The sequence below is a fragment of the Agelaius tricolor genome, unplaced genomic scaffold (genome assembly GCF_023055355.1).
Source record: "Agelaius tricolor isolate 1412-34295 unplaced genomic scaffold, bAgeTri1.0.p SCAF_13, whole genome shotgun sequence".
Taxonomy (NCBI): domain Eukaryota; kingdom Metazoa; phylum Chordata; class Aves; order Passeriformes; family Icteridae; genus Agelaius; species Agelaius tricolor.
The window spans coordinates 20112401-20137390 of record NW_027269273.1 but is presented as its reverse complement, the minus strand read 5'-3'; the positions used below and the strand labels follow the sequence as shown (position 1 = coordinate 20137390).

The following is a 24990-nucleotide window of genomic DNA, read 5'->3' as shown; positions in this document are numbered from 1 at the left end:
TTGGGTTTCTGAAGACAATAGTTTTATGCTACTAAGTAGAAAGCACTGAGAGGAAACACAGCTTAAGAAAAAGTGATACTTTCGTGTTAACTATTAACCAGATTCAAACAAGCTCGAGCACATTTCAAGTGAGGGTAACTTGTTGGGCTGTTGAACAAGAAGGAACTCCAGAGTGAAGAATAGGCATGGGGATACTCTATTCAGAGGTACGTGGCCATTTTCTGCAGTTACTGACGCTGTTCAAGGTATGGGTATTCACTGGGCTTGGTTTGTTCCCTTCGCAGCCTCCCATACTCAGGCTTATAGCAATCTGGAACTTTTTTCCCTTTGGAAATGTTTTCCTTTGTCTATAACAAGCTGTCAGTAGTATTGTTTATAGAAGCAAAAAAAAAAATGCCACTAACCGGCATAATTATCGTGGTTTCACGAAGTATGTGTTCAACGTTTTCTGTTGTTCTGTGCTGAGATCAGAACAATTCTGAACATGGTGCAAGTGACAAACAGCTTTGCAAAAAGCAGACAGCTCCTTGGCTTACACTGAATACAGATAATAAAGTTAATGCCTAAGAAAACCTCTCACGCCCCCCATATTGTTTTAGGAAGGTAATTATTTTTTACCTTATCTTTATGGGTTTGTCCCCAAACTACAGTTCATTTAATATTTTCCTGTGCTTTAGAATAAATTCTACCTAAACGTATTCTGTTATAAATTTCCCATTTGTACATGTGGGGACAAATGAGGAATTTGGTCCTTTGTGACTGTGAAAAGAGTGCATTGCGCTGTGTTTGTTTTTCTGGAGGTAGCATTACATGGCTGTTGGTTTTAAAGGTTACATTTCTATGCTGAAAGCCACCCTTTTATTTTCAAAAAGCTATTCAGTGAAATCAGGCATCTTCTCCTCTTTCAGTACTACAAGGAACTTGAATCTGTGCATTCATAGGGTGATCAGCTGAAAGGACTGTAGCTTTTTCTGAAAGGATTTCTTGCCTCTCTCCAGATCTGCTACTCTGGGATAGTATTGCAGTGGAAATCAGTGTTGTCTAGCTTAATTACACAGGTTTTTAAAGAATGTTTAAATGCAGTCCATGTTTCTCATGCTTATTAGTTGTTATTTTCATATAAATTCATTTTCTCTCTTTAAACATTTTGAGAAACAGTTTTCCGCGTAAATTATGGTTCATATGGTAAATTATGTAAATTATACAGGATAGAAAGCTAGGGAACTGAAAATAAAGAATTGTAGGTTGCCTTTTCTGAGAAGCAGAACTTACTTAGATATTAGTGTATTCCTTGGCATCCTAAACATAATTTAGACTTTCCTGTTAAGTTTACAGCATGCTGTTTGTATAATTTTAGTGCAAAGGAAGAGACTATGGATTGGTTCAGAATATTTTGACATTGCAAAATATTTTCCTTTTTTCTAAACAATTGCAAAGACTTGATGTAATTTAGGCAATCCCCTGGAGTTCTAAAGGAGGAAGCAATTGCATATGAAATTGCTCTCCAAGTTGCAAGACAGGCTTTACCTTCACCTCCTCTCTATTGGTTGAATGCTTTGTCCTTCATACTGTGCCTTTAACCTTTGCTTGTGTGGCAGAACTTGCTAAGTAGCTGGAGGTTTATCACTAAGCTCATCAAAGCTGAGCAGAGGGTGATGCAAGAAACTCTGAAAACACCAGACAGGTTCAGATGTGGTGGTTCATCTGGATCTGGGTAAACTACTAGGACCTAGCATCAATCATGTTCCACAATTGATTTTTAAAAAAACAAAAAATTGGTTCTATAACTTCCCTTTCTGATAGTGAAAGTGTTATTGCTTTTCTTGCAACACTTTTTTGGTGATCTTGTACTGAGTGCTCTCAGGCATGAAAACCCTTGCATGTCCTGAGAGTATTTCTCACCTTCCCTGAAGCCTTCTATACTGGACAAATAAATTCAGGTCTAAAGGGCTTGCAGAAGAAGGAGTATTGGAGAAAGAGAGATTTTAAACACTCAATTATTGGCATATCTAATCTTCAAACTATACTTTCCATTCTCCAGTGTCTGCCCACTGCTTTTTTTTCAGCTGGGCAGACTGTGCTCTAGTTTATGATTAGCCCTGATGCTATGGCTGGGAAAAGGCACCTCTGGAGAGGGTTAAAGGAGTGTTTGGGGTTGTGATTCTGGTTTTTCCTTCCTTTCCATTGTACATTTTGTGCAGAGTCTCACTGTCAGGCTCATCCAGTGCACCGTGTCTGAATGCTGGGTGGTGCTGCAGAAGTGTGAATGAGAGCAGAGCTGAAGGGCTTTGCTGCCAGATCCTCCACAGGGGCCCTCTCCTCCTCTTTGCCTGAGCTGGAGTTGTGGATCCTACTCCCCCTCCCTTCAGAGCTGAGCCCGTGCTGTGTGGGGTGCAGTGTTTGCTGTGCCAGTGCTGGCTCTGCCCTGCTGCTTTATGGGGGTGGGCCAGGTGTGCTGTGAGTTCCCTGGGACAGCCAGGACACTGGGATTTATAAATGATGTGGTGTGGGCAAGAGAAGCCACTTTGTGTCTTGGACTGCAAACCACTCCTCCAGAAGTTGAGAACTCAGTTCACTTGTGCTTTCTTCAGAATTTGTTGTTGTGTTCTCCTCTCACACGTCCCTAAAGGAGACTCCACAGACATGTTCACAAGACACGAACTTTGGATTCCTTGGGTATGGCTTGCTCCTGGCACGTGAAGCTCAGGTATTCTGAGAACTATCCCTAGGTTTATTTCTCTCTTGTGTACGATGAGTGGATAACAATAACATAGCAACAGTAATAACCATAAACAAATTTGAAACCGGCTGTATCACTACTGAGGCAATCTTCTAACACCGTAGAAAACAGAGGGAGATTTTCCAGTCCCTTATCCTCCAGGATAGGTTAAAACCGTCTTAAGCACAGTTAGTCCTCCTTTAGATAGGGTTGCCAGAGTGACAACCCAGAAAAGTGAGTGGTGGAAAAGAGTTTTGTGGCTGAGGTTTCACAACCACAGAAATCCTGGTACATGCTCAAGCCCCAGCCTGGGGCCAGGCAGGTTTTGTGTCCAATCTGTTGCCACTGGAAGCTTGTTTTGTTACTTTACTCTGCTTATGAATACAAATCTGTTTCTAATTTTCATGCTAAATTTCTTGGTCAGATGTATTACCTTTTTTACCATGTTCCTTGAAATTAATTGGTCTTCTTTAATACTGACCCTTTATTTTGGAGCACCAAAGACGGTGATGTATCTCCCTAACCCAGCTAAGCAAATCAACCTTGCTTCAGACTCTTCATATTCCTCAGTTGTAGAGATGTTTCATGCTCCTGCCATGGTCTGATCTCACTTTAGGACACAAATGACAAGAACTCTACACACCATCCCAGTAAAGTGTCTTCTATAACACCTCTTTCTGTGAGAGACACTATCTAATATAGCATTTGCTTTTCTTGGACAAGTGGCTGATTGTCACCTATTTGTATTTTTTCTTATCTTTATACTTTCCTAACACATTTTTTCTCTGAATCCTTATTGTTATTGATATCAATATAATGAATTTATAGTTGTTAGTAGTGCTTTGTCCCTTTACTTAAATATTCTGCTACTATGTTTGCTTTTCAAGCCATGGAAAAGACAATTTGAGAGATATATTACAAGTTTGGTCTGTGAGACTTTTCACCTTTCTTTGACTGAAAGGTATTTTCAGGAATACAAACCAGCAGAATGGGCCTCAAAAATCCCATAAAAATGGGAAAAAAGTTTGTGTTTCTTTTTGTCTTTTTTTTTTTTTTTAATATGAATGGAACATGTTAATGCAGACAGTATAATTTTTATAAAGTACCCCCATTCCAGGGGAATAATAATGATTCAAAATGCATCTTTACTTTACATCATACTTTAAATACATCACACTTTAAATACATCAGTTTCCCAGGTATTAGTTCCTGGAATGGATGAGAATTGCTTCCTTGCATTCTCTGTGCCCTGGATGTTTTCTGGGAGCAGCTGGTTTCAGTAGGTGAAGGAGCACCTGTGACTCATGTGTGCTGGGCTCTGTGCATGATTTCACCCCAAATAATGAGGTCTCTTAGGGAGTGGTCTGTGTGCCATCATTGTTCATGGCTCTAGAACTGAGTTCAGCAGAAGTGGAAGGTTTAGAAAAAGATCCCACGGATCAATGACAGCATCAGTCAGAAATGCCTTGGGTTCAACCACCCAGCAAGTACAAGTCTTGGAGGCAGTACAGAAAGAAAAGCAAAAAAACCATATCCTTGAGCTGCTGAATGAGCAAAACCAGCTTAGGAAGGAGCAAATTTGTATGGTAAATGTCTGGGATTTGGACAGATGTTCAACCAAAGAGCAAATCTCTTGCACCTTTAAATATGCAAAGCAATATCTAAGGAAAGAGTAGTAGGGAAATCAGAGGTGCAGACAGATTGCACAGGATCTTCTCTCTCCTGGACATGAAGATAGAGTACTAGACACCAACATGACAGAGAGCAGGGTTCTAGAGAAAACTGATCTTTTAGATGGCACCTGTGTGCAAATCACACCAAAAGGGGTTTGAAAGAGGCTTTTCTCCTCAAAATCATTAAAGCAGTTCTGGTTCTGGTTCAATGCAAAGTGCCAAATTGTATATGTATGCTTCTGTACAAATACAGACAGATGTGCAAGTTTAAAATATGGCATGTGTTCTTTGTAGATTTTTGACTCATAGAATAAAAACAAAACAAGAAGTGGTGCAAGGTCTGGTAAGCATGTAAATACTTTCTTTGGAAACAAATCACTTCTCTTATGCAGCTGTCCAGAAAACTAAGCAGTAATTATGCTGGAGATAAACCTGTTTTCTAAATCAAAGTTTGGCTGAAAATGTGTAAATAAGATAATATTTTTAAGGCAGGAAGGTGTAGGAGTAGAGGGGAGGACAGAGAGAAGGGAACAATCTGGAGGAGTGAGGAAAGAGCTCAGAGATCAGGCCTAGATCTTTTTCATATAGAATATTTAGGATGTGAAAAAAAAAAGACTGAAGAGGAAAAATTACAGCTAATATTTAAAGAAAATGTCTGTTTTGGAAAATGTTGGGTAAAATCTTCAGTACTAAAGAAAAGAAAGACTTATTCTGTTTTGTCTGGAGAATTCAAACGCTACCAGGCTGCCTCACCTCTAAATGTTAGTTTCTGCCTGTATTAGGCTATTAGAAACCTGCAGTACTCCTGCCCTTCTCAGCTTCTCCTTAGTCTGAATTCTTGCTATTGGAGAGGGAAGGAATTGCAGTTTAGGTCAAGGATGTGTAGAAATATTGAGCGAAAAGCTGACCAGAAAGCAGTTCTCAAAAAAAAAAGGCCAAGCAGGATCTGACCATGGGCACACTGGCATGGGTTTTTTTTAGGTATTTCAAGGTCTAGAAAAGAAACATTGGTGGGGCTTGGTTTTTCAACTCTCACCTGAAGTGTGGTTCTCTTCTGGGAATGGATGAGTCAGGAGTGGCTCATTCTGCTCAGCCAGAGGTAAAGCCTGAGGTGAACTCAGGCACAGGGGCTTGTCCCTGCTTGCTGCTTACTACAGTGACCAACTCCCGCCGGAATGGAAGCTGGTTTGGGGTTTTTTTTTGCTAATGACTGCAAATAAACAGGACTTATTTCCTGGATTATAGAAATAGCATCCGAAATGAACAGAAAATCCATTCCACTGTGCAAAGGCTGTGACTTTGGGGCTGGGAGCTGTGTAGAGCTGCAGGAGCATCTCCTACCACCATCTTCTGGAAGGCACCAAGAACTACAGCCTCTGTCAAGTGTTTTGGGGTGTGTGAGGAGTCAGCCAGAACGGCAAGTATGGATGTCTTAGTGAAGCACGTGCTGATGAATATTATCTTCTCACTTCAGCCCATCTGCCAGGCAGCTTATAACAACGATTTCAACAAAGTTCGTCTCCTTTTGGAGAGCAACAGCAACAATTTGAATGTCCAGGACAGCTTCCTTGGAGACACCCCCTTAATTTGTGCATGTAGACAAGGAAACAACAGAATAGTTAACTATCTTCTTAGGAAACATGCTGATGTCAACCTCAGAAATAAGGTAAGTGGCCACTGACTCTCCTTTGTGGGACTGTTCTTTCAGATTCTGGGAGTGCCAGTGGGGACACTGGAAAGCACAGACAAACCTCAAGTTTGTTTCCTACTGAGGATATGTGGAGAAACAGGTGGAACTAAAAGTCTTCTCTGCTTTTTTTGGAGTCCTGTGTACAGCTCCATTTTGACAACCAGTAACAAATTTAACACTGTAGCACAAAACTTTGCAGACTGCCCCTTAGTTGCTTTGGTATTCAGTATTCAAAGATTTTTTAAAGCTCTGTTCTCAATAGGAGTCTGTGGTGGTCTTTGCTGCTTTCCTGTTTTTCCCTGATGTCCCAAAAGCGATGTCCTAAGGTCTCACATATCCTTGCTTCAGTAGCCAGCACCTCCATAAGAAGGGGGGCTGTGGTGATTCCTCCTGCTGATTTACCTTGCTGTGTGGCAGCAACAGCCACATACCCACTCTATCCTTTGCATTTCTGTAGCCAGGTCCAGGTTTACCAACATACACATGGAATCCTTTGGATCCCACATCATCCTTGCATGTGTAGTCCAATTTCCATGTCCCTCCATGTGCTAAATGTGCTTCTACTTGAATGAAACAAGATGCATGTGTCTATATCTGCTGGAAAATCACAGGAGATTTCCTATTAGACAGTCTAAAAGAACGCTTGTGGAATTTAAAATGGTCTACCCTAGTCAATATTAACCAAAGTGCGTTCACTGAATCTGGTACTAATCAGAGTTGCTTTGTGTTTAGAAGGACTGCACTTGCCTGCACTATGCTGTGAGGAAACGGTTCACCTTCCTTGACTATGTGCTCATCATAATCCTCATGCCAGTTATGCTTATTGGGTACCTTCTCATGGTGAGTCTGGATGGAAGCAAGAATGACCCTCTACCTTTCCCTTGCCATTTTTCCTGGCAGTGTTTCAGGCCAGGAACCTCTACAGAATATGGGCTGCTTTCTTAAAGCAAGACTGAGTGTGTTCAACAGAAGGGATTTTGCTGTGGCTGTAACTGGTGAAGGAACAGATTTGTATTACTGCATCAGTCTGACATTCCCAGAGACCATGCCTCTTTTCTGGGAAAAAACCCCATGGTATTTAGCACAAATATACTTAAGGCTATATGCAGATTAACTGTTTCACTGTGTTACTCTTTCCCTTGCACCAAACAGGTCTCAAAGACAAAACAGAATGAACACCTGGTCAAGATGTTGCTTAGAGCTGGAGTCGATGTGAATGCTACAGACTCTGTAAGTGGCTTTATACAGATGCAAATGTGGCTCACAGGAAGGAAACAATACTAAAAACAGACTACAGAACCTTCTAGCAGCATAGCTGGAGTAGGAGCATCAGGGACTGAACTGACTGATGTACCAGGAGGATTCAATGTTTCTGCTTGACACTCAGGCAACAGATTTATAGTGTATACAGAAATAATTCCCCACTGATCAACGAATCCTCCCTTTCTGAATAATGCCCTCATAAGAGCATCCAGGCAAGCTGGGCTCAGGTACTTATGTATTAAATACCCCTGTATTCTAGTAAAGATTCTAGTAATAATCTGTAAAGATTCTAGTGATATAAGCATCTGAGTTTACCAGCATTTATTTTGAACTGGAACAGGGTTGTGGGCTACAGGGCAAGACCCTGTGTCTTCTCTTAGTCTTCAGAGTGTGCTGATCTATGTATCCATGCTGATCTATGTATCCATGTATCTATGTCTATACAGAGCTGTGTATCCACTATCCTACTTGGGTGAGGTAAAGAGCTTCTCTTCTCTAAGGTGGAAAAGGAGAAACACTAATTTTACCAGCAATGAAATTCTAAAACACTGAAGTGCAAGCAAACAGTATTGTTTAAGATGTAGTTTCTGAGGTCAAGCTCATGTGATCCTCTGAAGTTACTGGTTTCCTGCTAATGCATCAAGCCTGTTTTAGCAGTTGTATCCCAGGGAAGGAATTAATTTTTTTGATCCTGTTTTTCTCATGGTAATGTGGTTTTTTTACCTTTTAGTGTATTGTGACAGGAAATGGTATGTGTGTTTTGCATCCAGCTGTTAGGAGGAATCTGATAGCCTACAGGTAGTCCTACTTACCTAAGCTCTACTAAAGAAGTAATAGAAATAAAATTAATTTGCTTCCATTTCCCTTCAGTCTGGCAGCACAGCCCTTCACTATGCGTGTGAAATGAAAAACCAGGCAGTCATTCCTTTACTGCTTGAAGCTCATGCTGACACTTCTGTAAAGAATCAGGTAAGAAGGTGAAGTTGATAAATGTATTTGCTTATCATGGTGGTCAGCCAGTAGGTGCATTGTAGGCCTTAGCTGGTGCACAGCAGTTTAAAGAAAAGGGTGCACATCTTCCTGGCAGCCAATTTGTTTCCTGTTTTCTTCTTAGCTCAGAGCTACTTTATAGTTGTTCCTAAGATGTAGGCTGCAGGGCAAGGATAGAAGTCTTCCTAGGTAGTTTTTGTGCTGTTGAGCACCCTTCTTCTGGGAGGCTAAGTCAATCTGCTTCTGTCACCAGAACAGCTCAAGTGTTGCCCAAATCAGTATTGACCTGGGAGTATCTGCACTACTGAGTTAAGGTGAGCAGTGTATTACCTATGTTGCTCTTGAAATCAAATCTTAGCCGGCCTCCATACATCTGGATATTACTCCCAGGGAACAGTGGAAAGGCTTTCCCTGCTGTAGGGGAGGTCTCTATTCCTTTCTTCAGCCAGAGCAGGATAGGCCCAGCATGTCCTGAAACCTTTATTTTAGAGCAGAAGTGACAGGAGACCTTACACAGGTGGCAAAGTTAGGAAATCCTTTGTACGTGACCCATATCTGTCGTATTGCAATGTATTTCATGTGTTTCTTTCAGGATGGGGAGACTCCCTTAGATATAGCAAGAAGATTACAGTTCCACAACATTGAAAGCATGATAAGAAAAGATTCTTAGCCATCAAGAACTCTCAAACATGCAGAAAATTACCTCATCTGAAAACCCACCTTTCACAACAGCAGAAGTGCTGCAGAGGATGGGGGCTGATACTTGATAAAGACTCAGTCCACATCCACCCATTCCTTGCTGCAGACTTGGACAATTTTGTGTGAGATTTATGAGTACCCCAAGGCCATGAAGTTCATTTTATTTTACTAAGCCATGAATTACTACAATAGTGTTCAAAATATTGTCCTTTCCATCTGCTTCATCAGTTTTATTACTTGACTTCTGCAGCCTGTGGATTTTGAAAGCTAGCTATAAAATATCTGGAAGCCTAAACATTGCACATGATGGTTGGCAGCCAATGCAAAAATAAAATATCCTTTAGAGTGTGTGCTCCTTGTTCCATAGGGAAACTAAACAATATGCTACAGCAGTTATAAAAGGTCTGGTACCCTTCTTCTTAGTATTTATCTTCCTACAATGGGAGGGGCTGGGAAAACAGATCTCTCAGTTGAGCCCTTCCTCCTTCCATCCTTCCTAGAATTTTCACACACCTTAATTCTCCCTGTGTTGCTACAATGGTAGGACTTAGGTTTCATCTGAGAAACAGCAAAAAGAGATTCAATGCCTTGCTGGATTAAGAAAGAAAGTCAATTCCCAGATCACTTTAATGCATTAAGAAATAGTAAAGAAAATATGTTTGGCTCAGTAGAGAAACAGGTCTCTTGACTACCTTTCCAATATAAACAGCACACTAAAGAAAAAAAAAGAGTCAATAAATGAAATGCTGTTGATGGAAACCAGATGTATCATTCCCATGGGACTAGGCAGGATAGCCTGCTGTACAGAGTGGTGCAGGCAGCAGGGGATAATACCAATCATAATAATAATATATCCACGAGTCTTCTCTTGCATAAGTGAAGGCAGAAGAAAACCTGCAGTAATAAGCAATGTATTAAAGTGGTCCAGTGGTTTGTGATTTGATAATGCAGCAATAAAGGGGAAGCTCCTTTCATACACTGCTGTGTTGTGCCTCCTTGGTCTAATGGATCTTTATTTTTGTTGACAATTTTGGCCTTTTGCTATAAGCTGTCAGAAGTGCAGTACATTGCTAATGGGTGCCACAGCAGGTGTGTGGACAAGCTAGTGTACTTTTCCTGTGTTGCAAAGGCAGATACATTTTCAGTGTAATTATTGTACTGGTTGTCAACTCCAACTACAAGGGGTCTTGGCTGGACAAGATGAGCTTGAGGCTGCAGCCAGAAACACTCCATGAAATAAAGCTCCTGTTGGAGCCTGTAATAATGAACATTTTGTGCACAGTCTGGGGACAGACACTCCAGAGCAGCTTGTAGGTGAGAAGAGGGGAGGCACTTGCATGGATTGTGAAGACACCATCACTTAGGGCTGATGGCTGGGAGGGGAAAACATCCAACTGCTTTGCCATGTTTCAGGAACTGCTTGAATGAAGAATGGCCCAGACACAGAGCTGTGTAAAACTGAATGCTGAGACAGCTGAGAGTGCTGGCAACAGCTTCACTACCAGTGTGAAAATAATTCATAGGGTGGAAGCTGTATTGCCCGGAGTGCACCTTGCTGGATGAGTCTACATCTCATTCCACAGCTGCTATCTGTGGTCTTTGAAACTGTGAGGGGCTCGGGGTGTGCGAACAAACATTTACGTGATTTGTAGGCATGGGGGGCAGAGGAATACTTCAGTAAATTTTTTTGAGGTTGGATTCCTTGAAATTTTTTGTCATCTATTATCTGCTCAGTTCCTTGTGCTTGAAGATCTCTTGGTTGCGTTGACATTAAGGGGTAATTTGAGGAGGGAAAACAAAAAAGACAGGTTCTCTGTCAAGAGGATCAATAATTTAATTTAAACAAAATTGTTCATTTCAATGAAGAAATGATCAAATCACACTTTTGGGTCTCCCTTGGAAGACAAAAATCTGAAAAAACCCCAGAATTTGGGCTTAGGAAAATTAGTCTTGTAGAAATAAAAACTTTTGAAATTTAGTGATCCCTGCAATATGTACTCCAGTATATTCAATGTTGTCAGCTTTCATTCTTATATACCTTGGACTTCTCAGGAAAACAGCAGTCACAGTAACACCATGGGAAACTCAAATTATGAGGAAAGCAAGAAATAAATAAGAACAAATAAATACCTATAGAAGTATCCATCATGTGTGCCCGTGTGATTACCTGTTCCCCAGATACCACCCTTATTGCCAAATAGAAATTTTGGAGGTTATAATCAAGACTCTGCTCATGGTTTCAAAAATATTTTCTTAATAATTCAATGATTTTCAGATACATTTTCTCAGCTGCATCAAGGCCCCAGATGAAATCAAGATGTCCCCATGCAGGAAAATGCTCATGGTAAATGAGATTAGTGATCCGAGGAAGAAGCCTCGCTATGTCTGTTGGGTCTGCAAACGTGTCCTGTCCACCACTCCAAACAGCAGTTGGTGTCTTTATCTCCTCTATCTTGTACTCAGGAGGAGCAGTCTGTAAGACAGGGAGGAGACCTGAGTGAATGCTGCTGTATCAAAGTTGTGTTTGAGAAAGGTTTCTGTGCAAGCACCTCTCTTTGTCTTTTGCTTCTGCAGTAAAGCCATAAGGATGAAGGTCACCCTCTTACTGCTCATTGCCCTAACCCCATTCCCTGTCTATGGAATGACCCATTCTATTCCTCTTCTCCCTATAAAGCATGGCTAAGGGTTGTCCTGCAGTTTGGTCCTGCTTGTGCTCTTCAGAGCTGTGGGCATGGAGAGAATTGTCAGTATTCATCAGTCAAGGACTCTGGAGATTTTTCCTGTGCTTATTCAGGGTGAGGTGATCTATAAAGTTTTTTGGGGTGCACAGAGTGTGACTTTTGGTCTTAGTTTTCATGCTTGGAACTGAACTGGAAAGGAAATAATTTGGTCATTTATTATTTCCCCCTAGAAAATTTCTGAGTGTGCAAGATAGAAGTGACTGATTGTAGCTCTGGGGCCTCTCTGTTTGTGAAAATCAGCATTTTGGTACAGCACTGGACAGTGCAAGTCAAATGTGCTGGTTAATAGTGAAATTGTTGCCAGTCCACTGGAGAGGTCACTGTGATATCTGTTTCCTCTCTTAAATGAAAGGCAGGTCTCGCAGACATCTTTTTGTGAAAATCTTTTCTTAAGATTTTTTCTCTTCTGAGAAGCTGAGGCCTCAGAAACGGAATGCAAACAACAGTTATCTGCTGCTGTGGAATGCAACAGGTGGATCTGTGATTGGTCTCCTGTAGATGTTTAGATTTACTGACCAGTCATGGCAGAGCTGGCTCTCTCTCTGTCCGAGCCACAGGTCTTTGTTATTCATTCTTTTCTTTTCTATTCTTAGCTAGCCTTCTGAGAGATGAAACCTTTCCTTCAATTTCTTTTTAGTATAGTTACAATGTAATAGATATATCATAAAATAATAAATCAAGCCTTCTGAACATAGAGTCAACATTCTCGCCTCTTGCCTCATCCAAGAACCCCTGTGAACACTGTCACAGGCAGGCTTTGAGGATTTTTGGGCAAGTGAAGAGCTCTGTACTCACCCAGTCCTAGGACTTGGGTGTGGTTCTTATTCATTTTTGGAATGACATGTGAGTTGACATGTCATTGAGCATATCACAGCATCAGTAGGGGAGACAAAATAAACTTCTGTTAATTGTCTGTAAAGGTCTATCTCTGCCTTGTTTGTGAATAAATTTTTACACTTGTGTGTGATTCAGCTGAAACATTATATGAGACCACTCTCCCCCTTGTTAATACTCACAGGTGCTAAAATTTGAAATTTTCTATTACTAGTTTTACCAACACTCAAGGGTAAGTTCTGAGTTTTGCCATTTTGCCTTACCTGGTTGTATTTCTTCATGTTTTCCTTTGAGCCATAGTCATAAGCTTGAAACCGGTCTGTGTGTGCTAGCTGTTAAAAGGACAGACAAAATAAAAGGTATGAGAGATGAAGGAGTAGAGTGCAGGAGGCATATTCCTGCCTGTGAGTTAGGTCAAGGCTCAGGTAGTGGACTGTTTTATTCCCACACTTCCCTCTGGTTGCAGGCTTCCAGGATGCTGAGGATAGATCACAGGGTAAGTGGCATCCTTGCCTTTTCCCTTGCTAACTTTCTGTCCAGATCCTTATCTTCCACCCTCAGTATGTTTTGTTACTTAAAATTTTGGTTTGCTACCTTAGATAAGTAAAGTTGGGGTCACTGTTTGTCATGTAGAATTGGGGCCAGTTTTCACATGGAAAGAGAACCTGAGTGTCTATAATGTGTCAGGGCCATTACAAGTCTTGTGTAATATGCCTTGCAGGGCTGGTGAGTGAATACCTGGAGTTATTTGTTTGTTTTGGTAATTTAATTTAATTTTTTGCACAAACATGACAAGCAATTTCACTTGTGAGTGTTCTGTAATAAAGGGTGAGAGAAACCTAGTTTAGAAAACCTTTGCTTCCAGGATTTAAGTAGCTGAGTATGTGCTAAAAATCTGCCTGATGCATTGTCTTTGCTGTTGTATCTTCCTGTATCTGTGTTTGCTTTGCATCCACTTGATTTTGTTTGAGGTTGGCAAAATAAACCATAGAGTCACTAGCTGCTCATGGTTTGTGTCCATTTCCTGGCTAGCTGTATCCTGTGGGACTGACTGTTGGGAATCTTTGTCTTCAGGAGCACATCTATATTCCAGACCATATTAAATGTGCAGGTGCTCATGGCAGTAGGTGAGAAGGTATGATGGTCAGTTTCCCAAATCCAAAGCCTCTGGATTTCCCTGTAGGCTGTCAGTTGCATAAAAAGCAGTAGTGGGAGGTTGTTTACATGTCAGTGCACAATTGTACCTGTCGCCAGTGAAAGATGTTGTGTACCGATGTCCCAGCTGGGGAATGTCCTACGTACATATCTACTCGACTCTGGAGAGAAAGCAGACATTTTATAAAGACAGAGATCCAGTGCTGTGAAGAAAGTGAGTTTCTATTAAAGAAGTCAGTTTCTATTACAAAACATTTTTCATAGTTCTGTTAGGGAAATGTCCCAGTTCCATCTCCCTGGATTCTTTTTCAGCTGTGTTATCTTGCTCTGAGAACCACGTTAGTGACTTAAGCAAGGCAGGAAATATCCTTCATGGTTTAGCTCTGCCATTCAAAAGCTGCAATTGATTTTGCATTGAGCCTTTGAGTCTAACTGCTTTCCCATATGTGCTTTTAAAAAGGATTATAGACAAAAGAATGGGCCCAGTTTTTTCAGACACTGCAGTAATAAACATTATACAGGCCAGCTTCTGCATACTTTGGCCACTGTAAAGGGGATTGGCCCCACAGCATCCATATATTGGCAAGCAGAGGGAAAACTCTGCTGTCTCTCCTGTCCCCTCTGACTGATGCACAAATGTTTGTGAATCCCACTGTAGGTGTGCTGCACTCCTCAGCACAGTGGAAGGGCTTTCTGTAGCTCTGCTCCTTGTGGATGGAGCTGTTGGGCCCAGTTCTAAGGTCAACAAAACCAGGAAAATGTCCCTTACAGTAGTTCTTTGGGACCAAGTTTTGGTGCAAATAGTCCAAAAAATTGGGAAGAAGAATAGGTTTTTCTCCTGTCTTTTAGCTATTTCAGTGTTCAGAGGACCCCAGTGTCTATATGCTAAAGAAAGAAACTGTCAACTGTATTGGCAAGAAGTCTGACCCATCACTCTTTGTCTCTTTTTAAAGATCATCTGTGTGTGACAAAAATCTGGTTGGCTTAGCCCCAAAGAGGGTACATCCTGACATATGCAATACAGCTCCACCTGAAGTCAGCTCTTTCTCTCTGTCACTGGAATGTGCCCAGCTGTTGGTCCCACCCATCACCAGCCCTATCCGTCCACTGCTGACAGTCCTGGCATTCCCTCAGTCTGCTGAGAGCTACATTGTGATCAATGTACATTTACATGCATGACAGTAACCAGACAAGGATATAGTGCACAAATGCAACTGCCACAATCCCTTCAGTTTTGCTCTGAGTAGGTGTTCTTGCACATACTTACCGTGTTGATATTTTTTACACTGCCTCCAGCTATGTAACAGAGAACATGGGCACAAAACTTATCCAGGCTTGTACAGAGCTGTGTCACGGGTCCTTTCAGAAACTCGATCTGGTGGGCAGCTCCTTTGCAGCCAAATATTAACTGAGGGAAAGGAAAAGTGCAACGCCTTTTTTTCTTGTTACAGAAGAATTTTATGCAGAAAATTGTTGCTAATAATTGTTGCCTAGCCTTCATAATGCATTATTCAAAGAGTGCTGGAACAGCTTACCCTCACAGTACCCCTTAAAACACCCTCTTCCCCATGGCACATCATTTATTCTTCCTCCTTCATATTACTATCAGCAATCCTCAAGCAAGCTGTCCTTCCATTTCTAGTGGGCTGACCCTAATTCCTACTCATTTTTGTAAGTCCTACAGATTGTCATGTCTGTCACTGCAGTTCTGGTTTAACTCCTCCTGCATGAGGCCAGCAAAATTTTAGTTAAACAGAAGGAATCCTAGAACAGAATTTCACAAGTCTCCTACTTCATTGGGAGCTGCTGATACAAGCTCTATATCATAACTATTTTCACCACAGGGTTTGGGAACGGTTTTTTCAAGAGCAGTCAATTCATCCCCAGCTCAGTGTCAGCATTGTCACTTGTTTGGGAGCACTCGACCTCAGGCTGAGGCAACCCTGTGAAGATCAGTCAGGCATTGGACCTCTTAGAAGGAAAATGTGACATACCCTGAGCAGTGGTTCAGGAAGATTTATTATCTTAATCAGAGGGCTTGTAGCATGTGGGCATGCAGTTACTGGGCCCAGAGCAAAGAACACTTTCACCCGTTTAGCCAGCGCAGGGTACATATAGAATGCTATGAAGCCTGCAAACACAGAAGAGACAGCCTGGGTTAGTGAAGATATCCTCCACAGACAAATTAAATACATGAACAGTAGATAGAAAACAAGACATCATAGCAGATTTGCAGCCCAGTCTGTTGTTGTGTTTGTGATGCATGTTTTACTAAAGGAAAGTGTTGAACTGAAATCCTGAAACTAATTTTATTTGGGAGGCAAAGTTAATTTTAAGGTTTAAAGCATGTCTGGGCATTGTCTTTATCAGAACTCTTCAAAACTCTTTTTTAAGGTTTTGAAGGTATCATAAATTCCCTCTAAAGTTCATGAAACTGTCATTAAAAAAGAGTTTTTCAAATTAGAGTCTCTAAAGATCTATGCATGTTTATGCTTTCATGAAACTATAGAATAATTAACTGAATACTGGGAGCTTTGAGTATTTTCAACTGTGCTTGTATCACAGGCAGATGAAGAAAGCCTAGATGCCTGGTTTGTTTGCCATGGGGGTCCTTAAATACTCTTATGAGAAGCAGGAAAAAGAAAAGGTCCGAATTTGTGACAATATATGATTTTTCCATACTTCCTTCTCTATTTTTCTGGGTTGTTTACACTAATAACTGGCAGTGGCTCCTTTCTAATCAATGTCCATTCGTGGATCTTACACATAAACCATACCCATCAAGGACTTTCAACTGATGCCAAAAAAAAGTTAGTTGCATTTAGAGGCCATGAAATGAATAATGACAAAGGCTGGACCTAAGAGAAAATAAACTATTAATGTTTCTACTTTCCTGATTTTTGTTCTCTGACACTATGTTTTTAAACAGCAAAGTGGTCAGTTATAGCCTGTCATTAAGTACAACTTAAATTGTAAGATTGAAACTAAGTCATGACTTAGTGATGTTGAGGTTATTTTTCCTTGCCTTCAAGCAATTTAATTTAAATAAATGTATTCATGTAAATTATGTATTATATGGACTGTTTTATCTTTTCAGTTTTTCCATCCTGTTCACAAGAACAGCGTCCCCAGGGCAGTGGTCACAGCACCAATTCTGCCAGAGTTCAAGAAGTGTTTGAACAATGCCCTTAGGCACATGGTGTGAATGTTGGGGCTGGCCTGGGCAGGGCCAGGAGTTGGACTTCAGTGATCCTATGTCCCTTCCAGCTCAAGATATTCCATGATTCTAATTGTCTGCCTTAATACAAAGCAACTTCATGTAAATTCCTGTTGCTGAGAAAAATACCTTATAGCAGTACAAGAAGTACCCAGTAAATGACTGTTATTATGTCTGTAATTATTTAAAAAGTTGAACTATCACTGCATCTTCTATTAAGTTTATTTGCTTCTTAAGGGTAACCAAAGCTGATTTCAGAAAAGTTTTGCATATTTTCCAAATCTCAACACAGAAAAATCTCTATGTTTTTCTAACTCTCTACAAACAAGAAAAGCAACAGAATTAGTGGGGAGAGTCATCTACTGATCAAATAGGAAAACAAATGGTTGTCAATAATTCTCCTGACATTACCTGCAGTTGACCCTTCCGAGTGACCAATATAGTAAACATCCTTCTGTCCAGTTTTATTCATGATGAAGTTCAGCTCTGCTGGAATATCATATTTACCCATTTCATTGAAGCTGTGGGGAGAAACACAAAAATCTGGCAGACAATTTGACTATCACAGTGTTGTCAGTTTTGTTACTGACTGTGAGTTTTGTTCATTGCACCGAGCAGGAGCCACTGGAGGAGGAGGTTGCACACATGTCTGCATCCTTGCCTGAGCTGGGGAAGTGGGCAGAGGGTGCAGCTGTGCAGCCTGGCTGCCTGGTGCCCTGGGCTCTGTGTGCATGAGGTGCCAGCTTCACCTGACAGCTGCAGCCCTTGGGGAACTGAATTTAATCAGGGCTTTCACCTGCATAAGTTACCAAACATATTTCCCTCTTGGCTGAATTCAGCTGTGAGATCAGATTTCTAGACAAGGCTGCTCAGCACGTTCCAGATGAGGTTCTTGTTCTCCCTCTCACAGTACAGTCTCCCTTTTCCTCAGGATCCCGTTTCATTTCCCAGTCTCTGAAATCTCTTCCCCAGCCAATGCTCCCAACTCTGGGTAGTAGTGAGCATCCATCTTTGTCTGGTTCTTTGCTCTCCTGGGTTTCTGTAGATCCTGATCTGATGCTGGTTTAGGTAAAGGCCATCGGGCTGAAGCTATCTAGTCCCTTGGAGTTTCTATGTTGAGTCTTTGTCTCTCAACTGAGTACCTGAACTGCCAGAACTCCTTCTGGCAGGGCTTAAGGGTCTTGTGTTTTAAAGACCAGGTGTTCCCTCTGCTGTTTCCCAACCAGACATCATAGCCAGCATCTGCAAGCACGAAGCCCAAGCTGTTGCTGGGCAGGTTGGAAATCCAATGAGTAGCATCTCCTAGAAAAGCATGTTGCAGGAACACTGCAGGCCTTTGCCCTGAAAAAGATTAAAAAATACTTTTATTGGAACAGCAATTAATGTGTATTTAATATTGGAGTGCAGAGTTCAGTTTGTGAGAGGTTTCCATCTTCTAGAAGTTCCCAGAAGAACTATACATAGATATTGGTTTGAGAAACCTGAAGGATTTTTTCTATGCAAGCAGGAACCTATTAATGACATTTCATAACCTTTTTACGACAGGTGTGGCAAATAATGAATTTACTGAGGATGCTTGTCCTACTTCCTCTTGCACTGGAAAGGCAGCTTACAGCCCCTATGCTGAAACCATCTACCCAAAGGTGAAAATTGCTCGAGGCACAACAGTGTAAGAAAGAGAAAGAAAAATTAATCCAAAGAAGGATTAATTAATCCAGGCAGCAGACAAAGAATGTAATGTTACAACTTACTTTATAAGTTTTTTGACCAATCACACAAAGCAAAAGCATATTGACAGTAGTTTTATCTAATTACTATAAGCACAAGTACCTTTGGTTAAAACAATGCTTGCTTATTTTGAATACAATACTTGCTTGTAAGCCTTAAAACAGAATACACAGAGCTCCATTATTAAGCTTAGAACTTCCTAATATTCTAGACAAGCGTTAATACACAGACCATTGTTCTATTTGTCCTTTTCTACTTCTTATATAATTTTTCTGCTGACCTATCTCATGGCTACTGCTTAGCTCTAATCACAGTTCTGCTGTCTCTGATGCCTGCCTTTTGCAGCTTTCCCAAAACCCTCTGATTTTATGGATTCCCACAAGTAGCCACTGAGCAGGGAGAGGCCCCTGATCTAACTTGGCTAGCCTTATTTTGAGAGTCAGGCTGGTCCAAATTACCTCCAAAGGAGATGCAGTTAGGGGAAGGCATCCAAATAAATCATTCTATGATACTAACAAGGACTAAAGATAATCAAGGTAACAGTACCCAGAGTACCTCAAATTCCAGCTAGGAATTTTTATTCAATTCAGAAAATGTGATGAAACGGATGAAATGCATTTGCTTTTCACTGACAACCTGATTTCTTTCCTCCTTCCTTAAGAGTATCTCTGTCCTTCAGAAGCCTGGGAATTATTCATATGCCTAACCTCAGAGGCTCTGTTGTCAGGCTACTATTTTATATGTGTATGATTTACATTGTTAAGGCAAAACCTCCCCAAAACCTGTTTACCGACCTACCGGCCAGATCATTTGAAGGGAAAAAACCTCCAACCCTTGGATGTAATAAAATTATTAGGGAAGTCTGAAATAAGGACAGAGACACTGAATGTGTGGACTTCAGATGGATTCAGGATTTAAGTCACACTTCTGACTAGGTGCCCTTGTGGAGATGGAAAGGCATGGAACACGCCATTGCACATGAAAAGGGGAAAGATGGGGAATCCGTGTAAGAGTTGGCTCCTCTCAGACCTTCCATATGTCTGTAACTGTCACACCTGTATTCCGTGTGGAATTCCTCCCAGCAGGAATTCTGTAAACACCAAGAATGTATCCATCCTCTGTTGTAACTTCATATTCCTCGCTGGGGTATCCATGATACCTGATAATTTCACTCTGTGGAAAGCCAGAGGAGAGTTTGTTAATTTGCCAGTTGTCCTGTTCTAGAGCCTAACTAAAATGAGAAGTGCAGATGTGGGTTGTGCTCTGATGGTAGTGCAAGGCTCCAGCCACAGAGACCATGGCTGAGAATAAACATTACAGATCTTGTTAAAAGATGAAGCAAAGTCCTCTTCAGACCCGTTTTAGATGGTGGTTGTCTGGTATTTAGCCCTCTGTTACAGGACAAAGCAGAACTGTGCTGAGTGACCAGCTCCCTCCTGAGAAGTAGTTTGTCATGTTATGCAAAGCTTATACAATTGTACCTTTCTACAGATTAAATATGCAGCTATATCTGTATAAGACAATGCCAATGGCTGTGGGGATGGTCCATAACAAATCCCTATTTGGAAAATTGTGGTTTGGCAAGTCATACAGGCAAAGCAAACAAGGGTGGAGATCTTGTCAAAGGAACTAATGGGACCACCTACACCTAATTTTGCATGCACTCTGAGGAAATCTTTGGTGACTCAGGGCAAGGCATCTTTGATTAGTTTGCATTGAGAGAATCTGAAGAAGGGGTTCAACCTCCCTTACCACTGTTCTGAGCAAACAGTTTCTTATGGAAGGGTAACACTTTGCTTCACTTGAGGTTAGAAACCAGCCTTTGCCTTCACTGCAAAGGAATTTTTCTCTGTGGCAGCCTGGATTGTTTGGATAGGAAAAACAAGGTTTCTTCCAGGCTAATGCTGGAAGGTTCCTTGTTCTCTTGCCAGGTTTGCATTCCTCCTGTTTTGCAGTAGCCTGAAATACCAACATGTGTTGAGAAAGCTGACTGCAAACAGGTATCATGAGCCATGACACAGCTCCACATTTATCATATATCTGTTGGGCTTTGCCCTAAATGCAGGCAGCAAAGTCTGTTGTTCAGTTTAGTATGGACTGGAGCTCTGTCAGTGCTCTGTCCACAACCAGGGCTGAGTCTGGCCACTGGGACCAAAATTACTTGGTGTGGATCTCCAGTGCCCCTCAGGAGGTTCTGGAGAGTTGCCCAGCCTTGGAAGCAAAGGTAGCAGGCAGCAGTCCCCACTGCAGTGCTGTGTGTCTGTCCTCATGCAGTGAGGCACATCTGTCCCTGGCACGTTCAGAGCCAGCCCTCATGGTGGGAGGGACCCTAAGGCAGTGGCTTTGGAAACAGCAGGCTGGGAAAACAGGAGATGCAGAAGGGGCTCTTCTTAGCTTTCCTGACAAGGAGTGTTAGTTATGCAACTGGAAGAGAAGCTTTAGAAAAGGAAAGAAGGTGACCCAACTTACAACATTCATGAAGCATTCCGGGTTGCGACTCTTCTTGCAGCTGCTTGTGTCAACACCTGCAGTGGAGCCTGCTGAGAATCCTGCTGAAAAGGCAATTCCCTGGGAGCAGAGCAGCACGAGGAGGCACCACATCTTGGGGCTGTGTGGAAGAGCACATGCAGGGATGCTTGTGTTAGGAAGAGAGTGGTGTGGAATGCCACAAGAGGACCCAAGAGCAGAGTCTCCTAAAGGTTGCCTGAGAACTGTTCCCCAGGGACTGCCTGAGTAAGAACCTGTGTGGGGATGGGCTGTCTTAAACACCCTGTGTAACAGGTAGGGTTGCAGAACAGGAGTGGGAAGCACCTGGGCATACCATGCAAGAATATGCCTGAGCACTCTGCAGATTACAAGAGAACTGGGCTTGGCAGCCAGGACCAGCTCTTGGCACGAGCCTAGCAGAAGCTTGACAAAGAAGCACGATCACCTGAGATGATTGTCACCCAGCTTGTCCACCTTTATCTGCTGCCACCCTTCTGCCAGCAGGAGAGGTGAAGGGAGGAGAAAGCACTCTTTGTTTCCTGTCTCCTCAGGAATGAGGTGAAAGAGGTTCAGGATGGGCTCTCTTTAAGCTTGCCCTCTCTTCTTCTGGGACTGAATGCTATTCTTGTGTCTGTCAGTGGTGTACTGGGGGGAGGGACCAGATAATGAGGCTCCTGAAGGGGTCAGGAATAATTCAGGCACTCTGTGAAGAGATTTAATGGATGTTGGGCAACATGCTTGCATGTTCAGTGCCAGTTTGTGCTTTCCTCATAGGGTGATGTGCCTCAGAACATAATCAGTTCCTCTGAGAATATAGAGCAAACAAGGTGACCATGTGTGGCTCCCCAGAATCGCCATGAGTCAGTTCCTAGTCAGCCTTACCTTCTGGCCACCGGGCAAGCAGCTGTGAGGAGAGAGCAATAGATCCTGAGACTGCCTTTGTGCTACCAAAAGCATGTCTCCAATACCTCTTAAAAATGGTTGTCTATAGTGAAATCTTGTATTGGTTATGGGGAAGTAAGACCTTGCCCTTTCTTGGGATGATGGATGGTTCCAGATTAGCATTTCTGGATAGAAATTGCAGAGTGCAGTTGATCTAGTACCAGTTTATGCTAACTCCATGTAAAATAGATATGCTTCCAGGTTTTAGTCTTTATTTTCTAGAATCCAGATCAATGAGTGCAGGAGCACTGGTCTCTCTGAGCTTCCCAGACTTTTTTGCACAAAAAAGATTGGTCCGGGAAGCTCAGTACTGTGCTTACATATTCAGGAAAAGCCACATCATACATCATACATCAGATTTTTGTTTTATGTTGTGCTTTAATGTGTGAGGAGAGAATGATGCCTCTGAAGAGAAGAGTAGTAATCATTCTACATGTGTATAAAGACCATAAAGATCAGGCAAGAGACCTAAATATTCAATAGTAGAATCCATGGAACTTAATGCAGTGTAAGGCTCACTTCAGCTCATTGCAGCACCTTGTAAGAATGCCTCACAGGAGTGGCTGGGGACACCACTGCTCTTGCAGGCTGGGCTTCCTCAGAAGAAGAGGACACGTTTCTATGACCATGGTGTGTTTGTGTTCACCGTCCTGTCCATCCTTTAATGGACTTTTGGTGCAATTGTTAAATATCTGCCAAGCCCAGCACTGAGACACAAGCCTGCGCAGTGATGGGGGTTGCAGCAGCTCCTGAGGACAGATTGTCAGGGAAGGACAGGGAGCTCCAGGGGGTTCAGCCTTGCTGGGGGAAGGCAGGCAAAGGCAGCTGGGGTTATGCTCAGCAGCAGCCAGCAAGAGAGAGATTGTCAGCATTTCAGAGTCCATGTAACTTCACAGTAGCCATAGCGTACATGGTTTGTGAGTGAATTTCATGAGACCTTCCTGTCTTACAGTTTTTGTTAGGAAGTTAAGCAGGCTCAGGAGACAAGTCTTTTGGGAACCAGGCACTAGACATGGAGAATGCAATTTTTAATGATGAACAGAGGTTCTCATGTAGCCACATGTTTCTTGAGTCTGCTTCTAGCATAAGACATCTGTTATGAGGAGATATGCTGCTCTGTGAAGTTTATTTGTACTCAGGAATGTTCAATATCAAGATCAAGAGAAAATAAGGAAGTATTCCCCATCAAGTAGTGGGGAAGAACAGAATTTGTGGGATGACAGAGAGATAAACAAGGAAAATATGTTTTGACTTTTAGTGATCTTCAATTCGGCCTTTAAATTTGACTGAAGAAATTTAAAGAAGTCAAACCTCATGAGTCATCAAACAGTTGAAATGAGGTAGCATTTGGAAACACCCAGAACTTTAAATCTGGCATAAAAACACACTTCATTAAATTCCCTTTGTATATCAAATACTTCTTAATTTTTTTGTCAAAACAGGAAGCCTCACAACTACATACTCAGGCAGTGCAACACTCTGTTTTGCTTTCTGCTATTTTACTCTGTTCTAGTGGGAGCAAAATATGCCTGCCTCTCCCTGCACTGGGAATCTCAATTTGGCAAAAAAAATTTCTGCTAATATCTCAACTTCTTTTCACATCACTACCAAAATTAATTGAGGCAATGCAAAGGCTTAATTATTCCTCTTGTTAAGGTAAATGCTCCCCAATGCACTCTGTGATCACCTGGCTCGTCTGGCATGGCTTATGGACTTCCAGGTATTCACCTTTTACTCAGATGCAGGGGGCCAAGTAGAATCAGCCTTGGCAGGCCACTGCTCCCTTAAAGTCTAGGAATAAAGACAGGAGACACAAACAGCTGTTTTAATCTAGTGAGATCAAGTCATAAGTAACTACTGAGCATGGTAAACTATCATAAAAGAATATGTTTAGTTGGAAAAAAGATCAGAGAGATAAATGCCCTAGAAAGTTCCTCTACATACTTTTAAGATTTACTGAAGCTAAGATGCAAGCCATTCTGAAATTTGTCCTTTTATCCTTGTGCCTTAAGCAGTCTAAAGTTTACTTCATAGAGCTGTAAGGCATAGGCAAACCAACCAGAAGAGCAACTGTGACTAAACATGCATGAGAATTTGCTGCCTTACTCACTAATAAAATGTACACCCGCATTATACAGAAGGAACAGGCGGTCCAGACTACACATTGTTGCAATACTTGCACATTCATTCCCTTGTTCTCAAAGAAAAGAAAACAAGTAGGAAAAAATTAAATAGTTTCTCATTTTCTCCTTTTTGTGCAGGTCAATTTTTTTTGTCTTCTAGTTTAAGCAGAGAAGCACTTCAGTGCATCGCAGCAGACTTACAAATGAGAGGAAAAACTCTGCTTACTTTTACAACCAACTGCACAAAAGCGAGGCAGCACATCATGGAGACAGGAAACAGAAAGAGACCATGAGCATGTATGAACAAGTAACTTACCTCTGCTTTGACTGCCTTGCTTCTGCCTTCTGCCACGGACACTGGTCTGTCTCCAGCAGCAGACTGATTCACTGGCAGAAACCTGCGCCGATAAAAGGAAGTCAAAACAAAATGAGCTCTTCAGGGAAGCAGCTGTGAGTGTCATGAGTTGGCAGCAGGCATTGCAGAGCGTGTTTAAGTGCTGATTTGGCAGTATTTCAGAAGTGGGGAAATCTTTGTGATGAAAAAGATGATCTGGTTTAATTCACCACCCCAAAATGCACCATGGAGCAGGAGAGTGTAGAGACTACCTATAAATCAGTGGTTAGAATGTTTAGCTGGGACCTGGGTGTTGCAGTTCACTGGGGCTGTGGCAGACCTTGATCTGTACTGTTGCCCAACTGAGGGGCTGCTTCAAATGTAATCTTTTAAGA

The 24990-nt window shown here is 41.9% G+C and overlaps 2 protein-coding genes across 2 annotated transcripts; one reads left to right on the top strand and one right to left on the bottom strand.

Moving 5' to 3' along the window:
* ANKRD22 (ankyrin repeat domain 22) lies at window positions 1-10545 on the top strand. Its single transcript, XM_071439076.1, has 6 exons — window positions 1-206; window positions 5867-6058; window positions 6815-6922; window positions 7235-7312; window positions 8216-8314; window positions 8928-10545. Exons 1-6 carry the CDS (start codon window positions 186-188, stop codon window positions 9003-9005), a joined length of 576 nt encoding a protein of 191 aa, XP_071295177.1. The 5' UTR covers window positions 1-185; the 3' UTR covers window positions 9006-10545.
* A 723-nt stretch (window positions 10546-11268) lies between these two features.
* On the bottom strand, window positions 11269-24641 carry LOC139595600 (lysosomal acid lipase/cholesteryl ester hydrolase-like). Its single transcript, XM_071439075.1, has 10 exons — window positions 24578-24641; window positions 21179-21317; window positions 19765-19882; window positions 18124-18322; window positions 17393-17502; window positions 15759-15895; window positions 15032-15172; window positions 13854-13925; window positions 12873-12941; window positions 11269-11507 (listed from the first exon to the last, which is right to left on the bottom strand). The coding sequence occupies exons 2-10, from the start codon at window positions 21308-21310 to the stop codon at window positions 11274-11276; spliced, it is 1212 nt and encodes a 403-aa protein (XP_071295176.1). The 5' UTR covers window positions 21311-21317; window positions 24578-24641; the 3' UTR covers window positions 11269-11273.
* Between the last annotated feature and the right edge of the window lie 349 nt (window positions 24642-24990).

Bases quoted from the DNA above. Each gene is read 5' to 3' on its own strand.
- ANKRD22 (XM_071439076.1), top strand. From the start codon at position 186: ATGGGGATACTCTATTCAGAG. The intron at 207-5,866 runs GTACGTGGCCAT...TTCTCACTTCAG, and splicing joins TGGGGATACTCTATTCAGAG to CCCATCTGCCAGGCAGCTTA. The intron at 8,315-8,927 runs GTAAGAAGGTGA...TGTTTCTTTCAG, and splicing joins ACACTTCTGTAAAGAATCAG to GATGGGGAGACTCCCTTAGA.
- LOC139595600 (XM_071439075.1), bottom strand. From the start codon at position 21,310: ATGTGGTGCCTCCTCGTGCTGCTCTGCTCCCAGGGAATTGCCTTTTCA. The intron at 15,896-17,392 runs GTAATGTCAGGA...CTGTGTTTGCAG, and splicing joins CTCGGAAGGGTCAACTGCAG to GCTTCATAGCATTCTATATG. The intron at 11,508-12,872 runs GTAAGGCAAAAT...CCTGTCTTACAG, and splicing joins ACATGAAGAAATACAACCAG to ACTGCTCCTCCTGAGTACAA.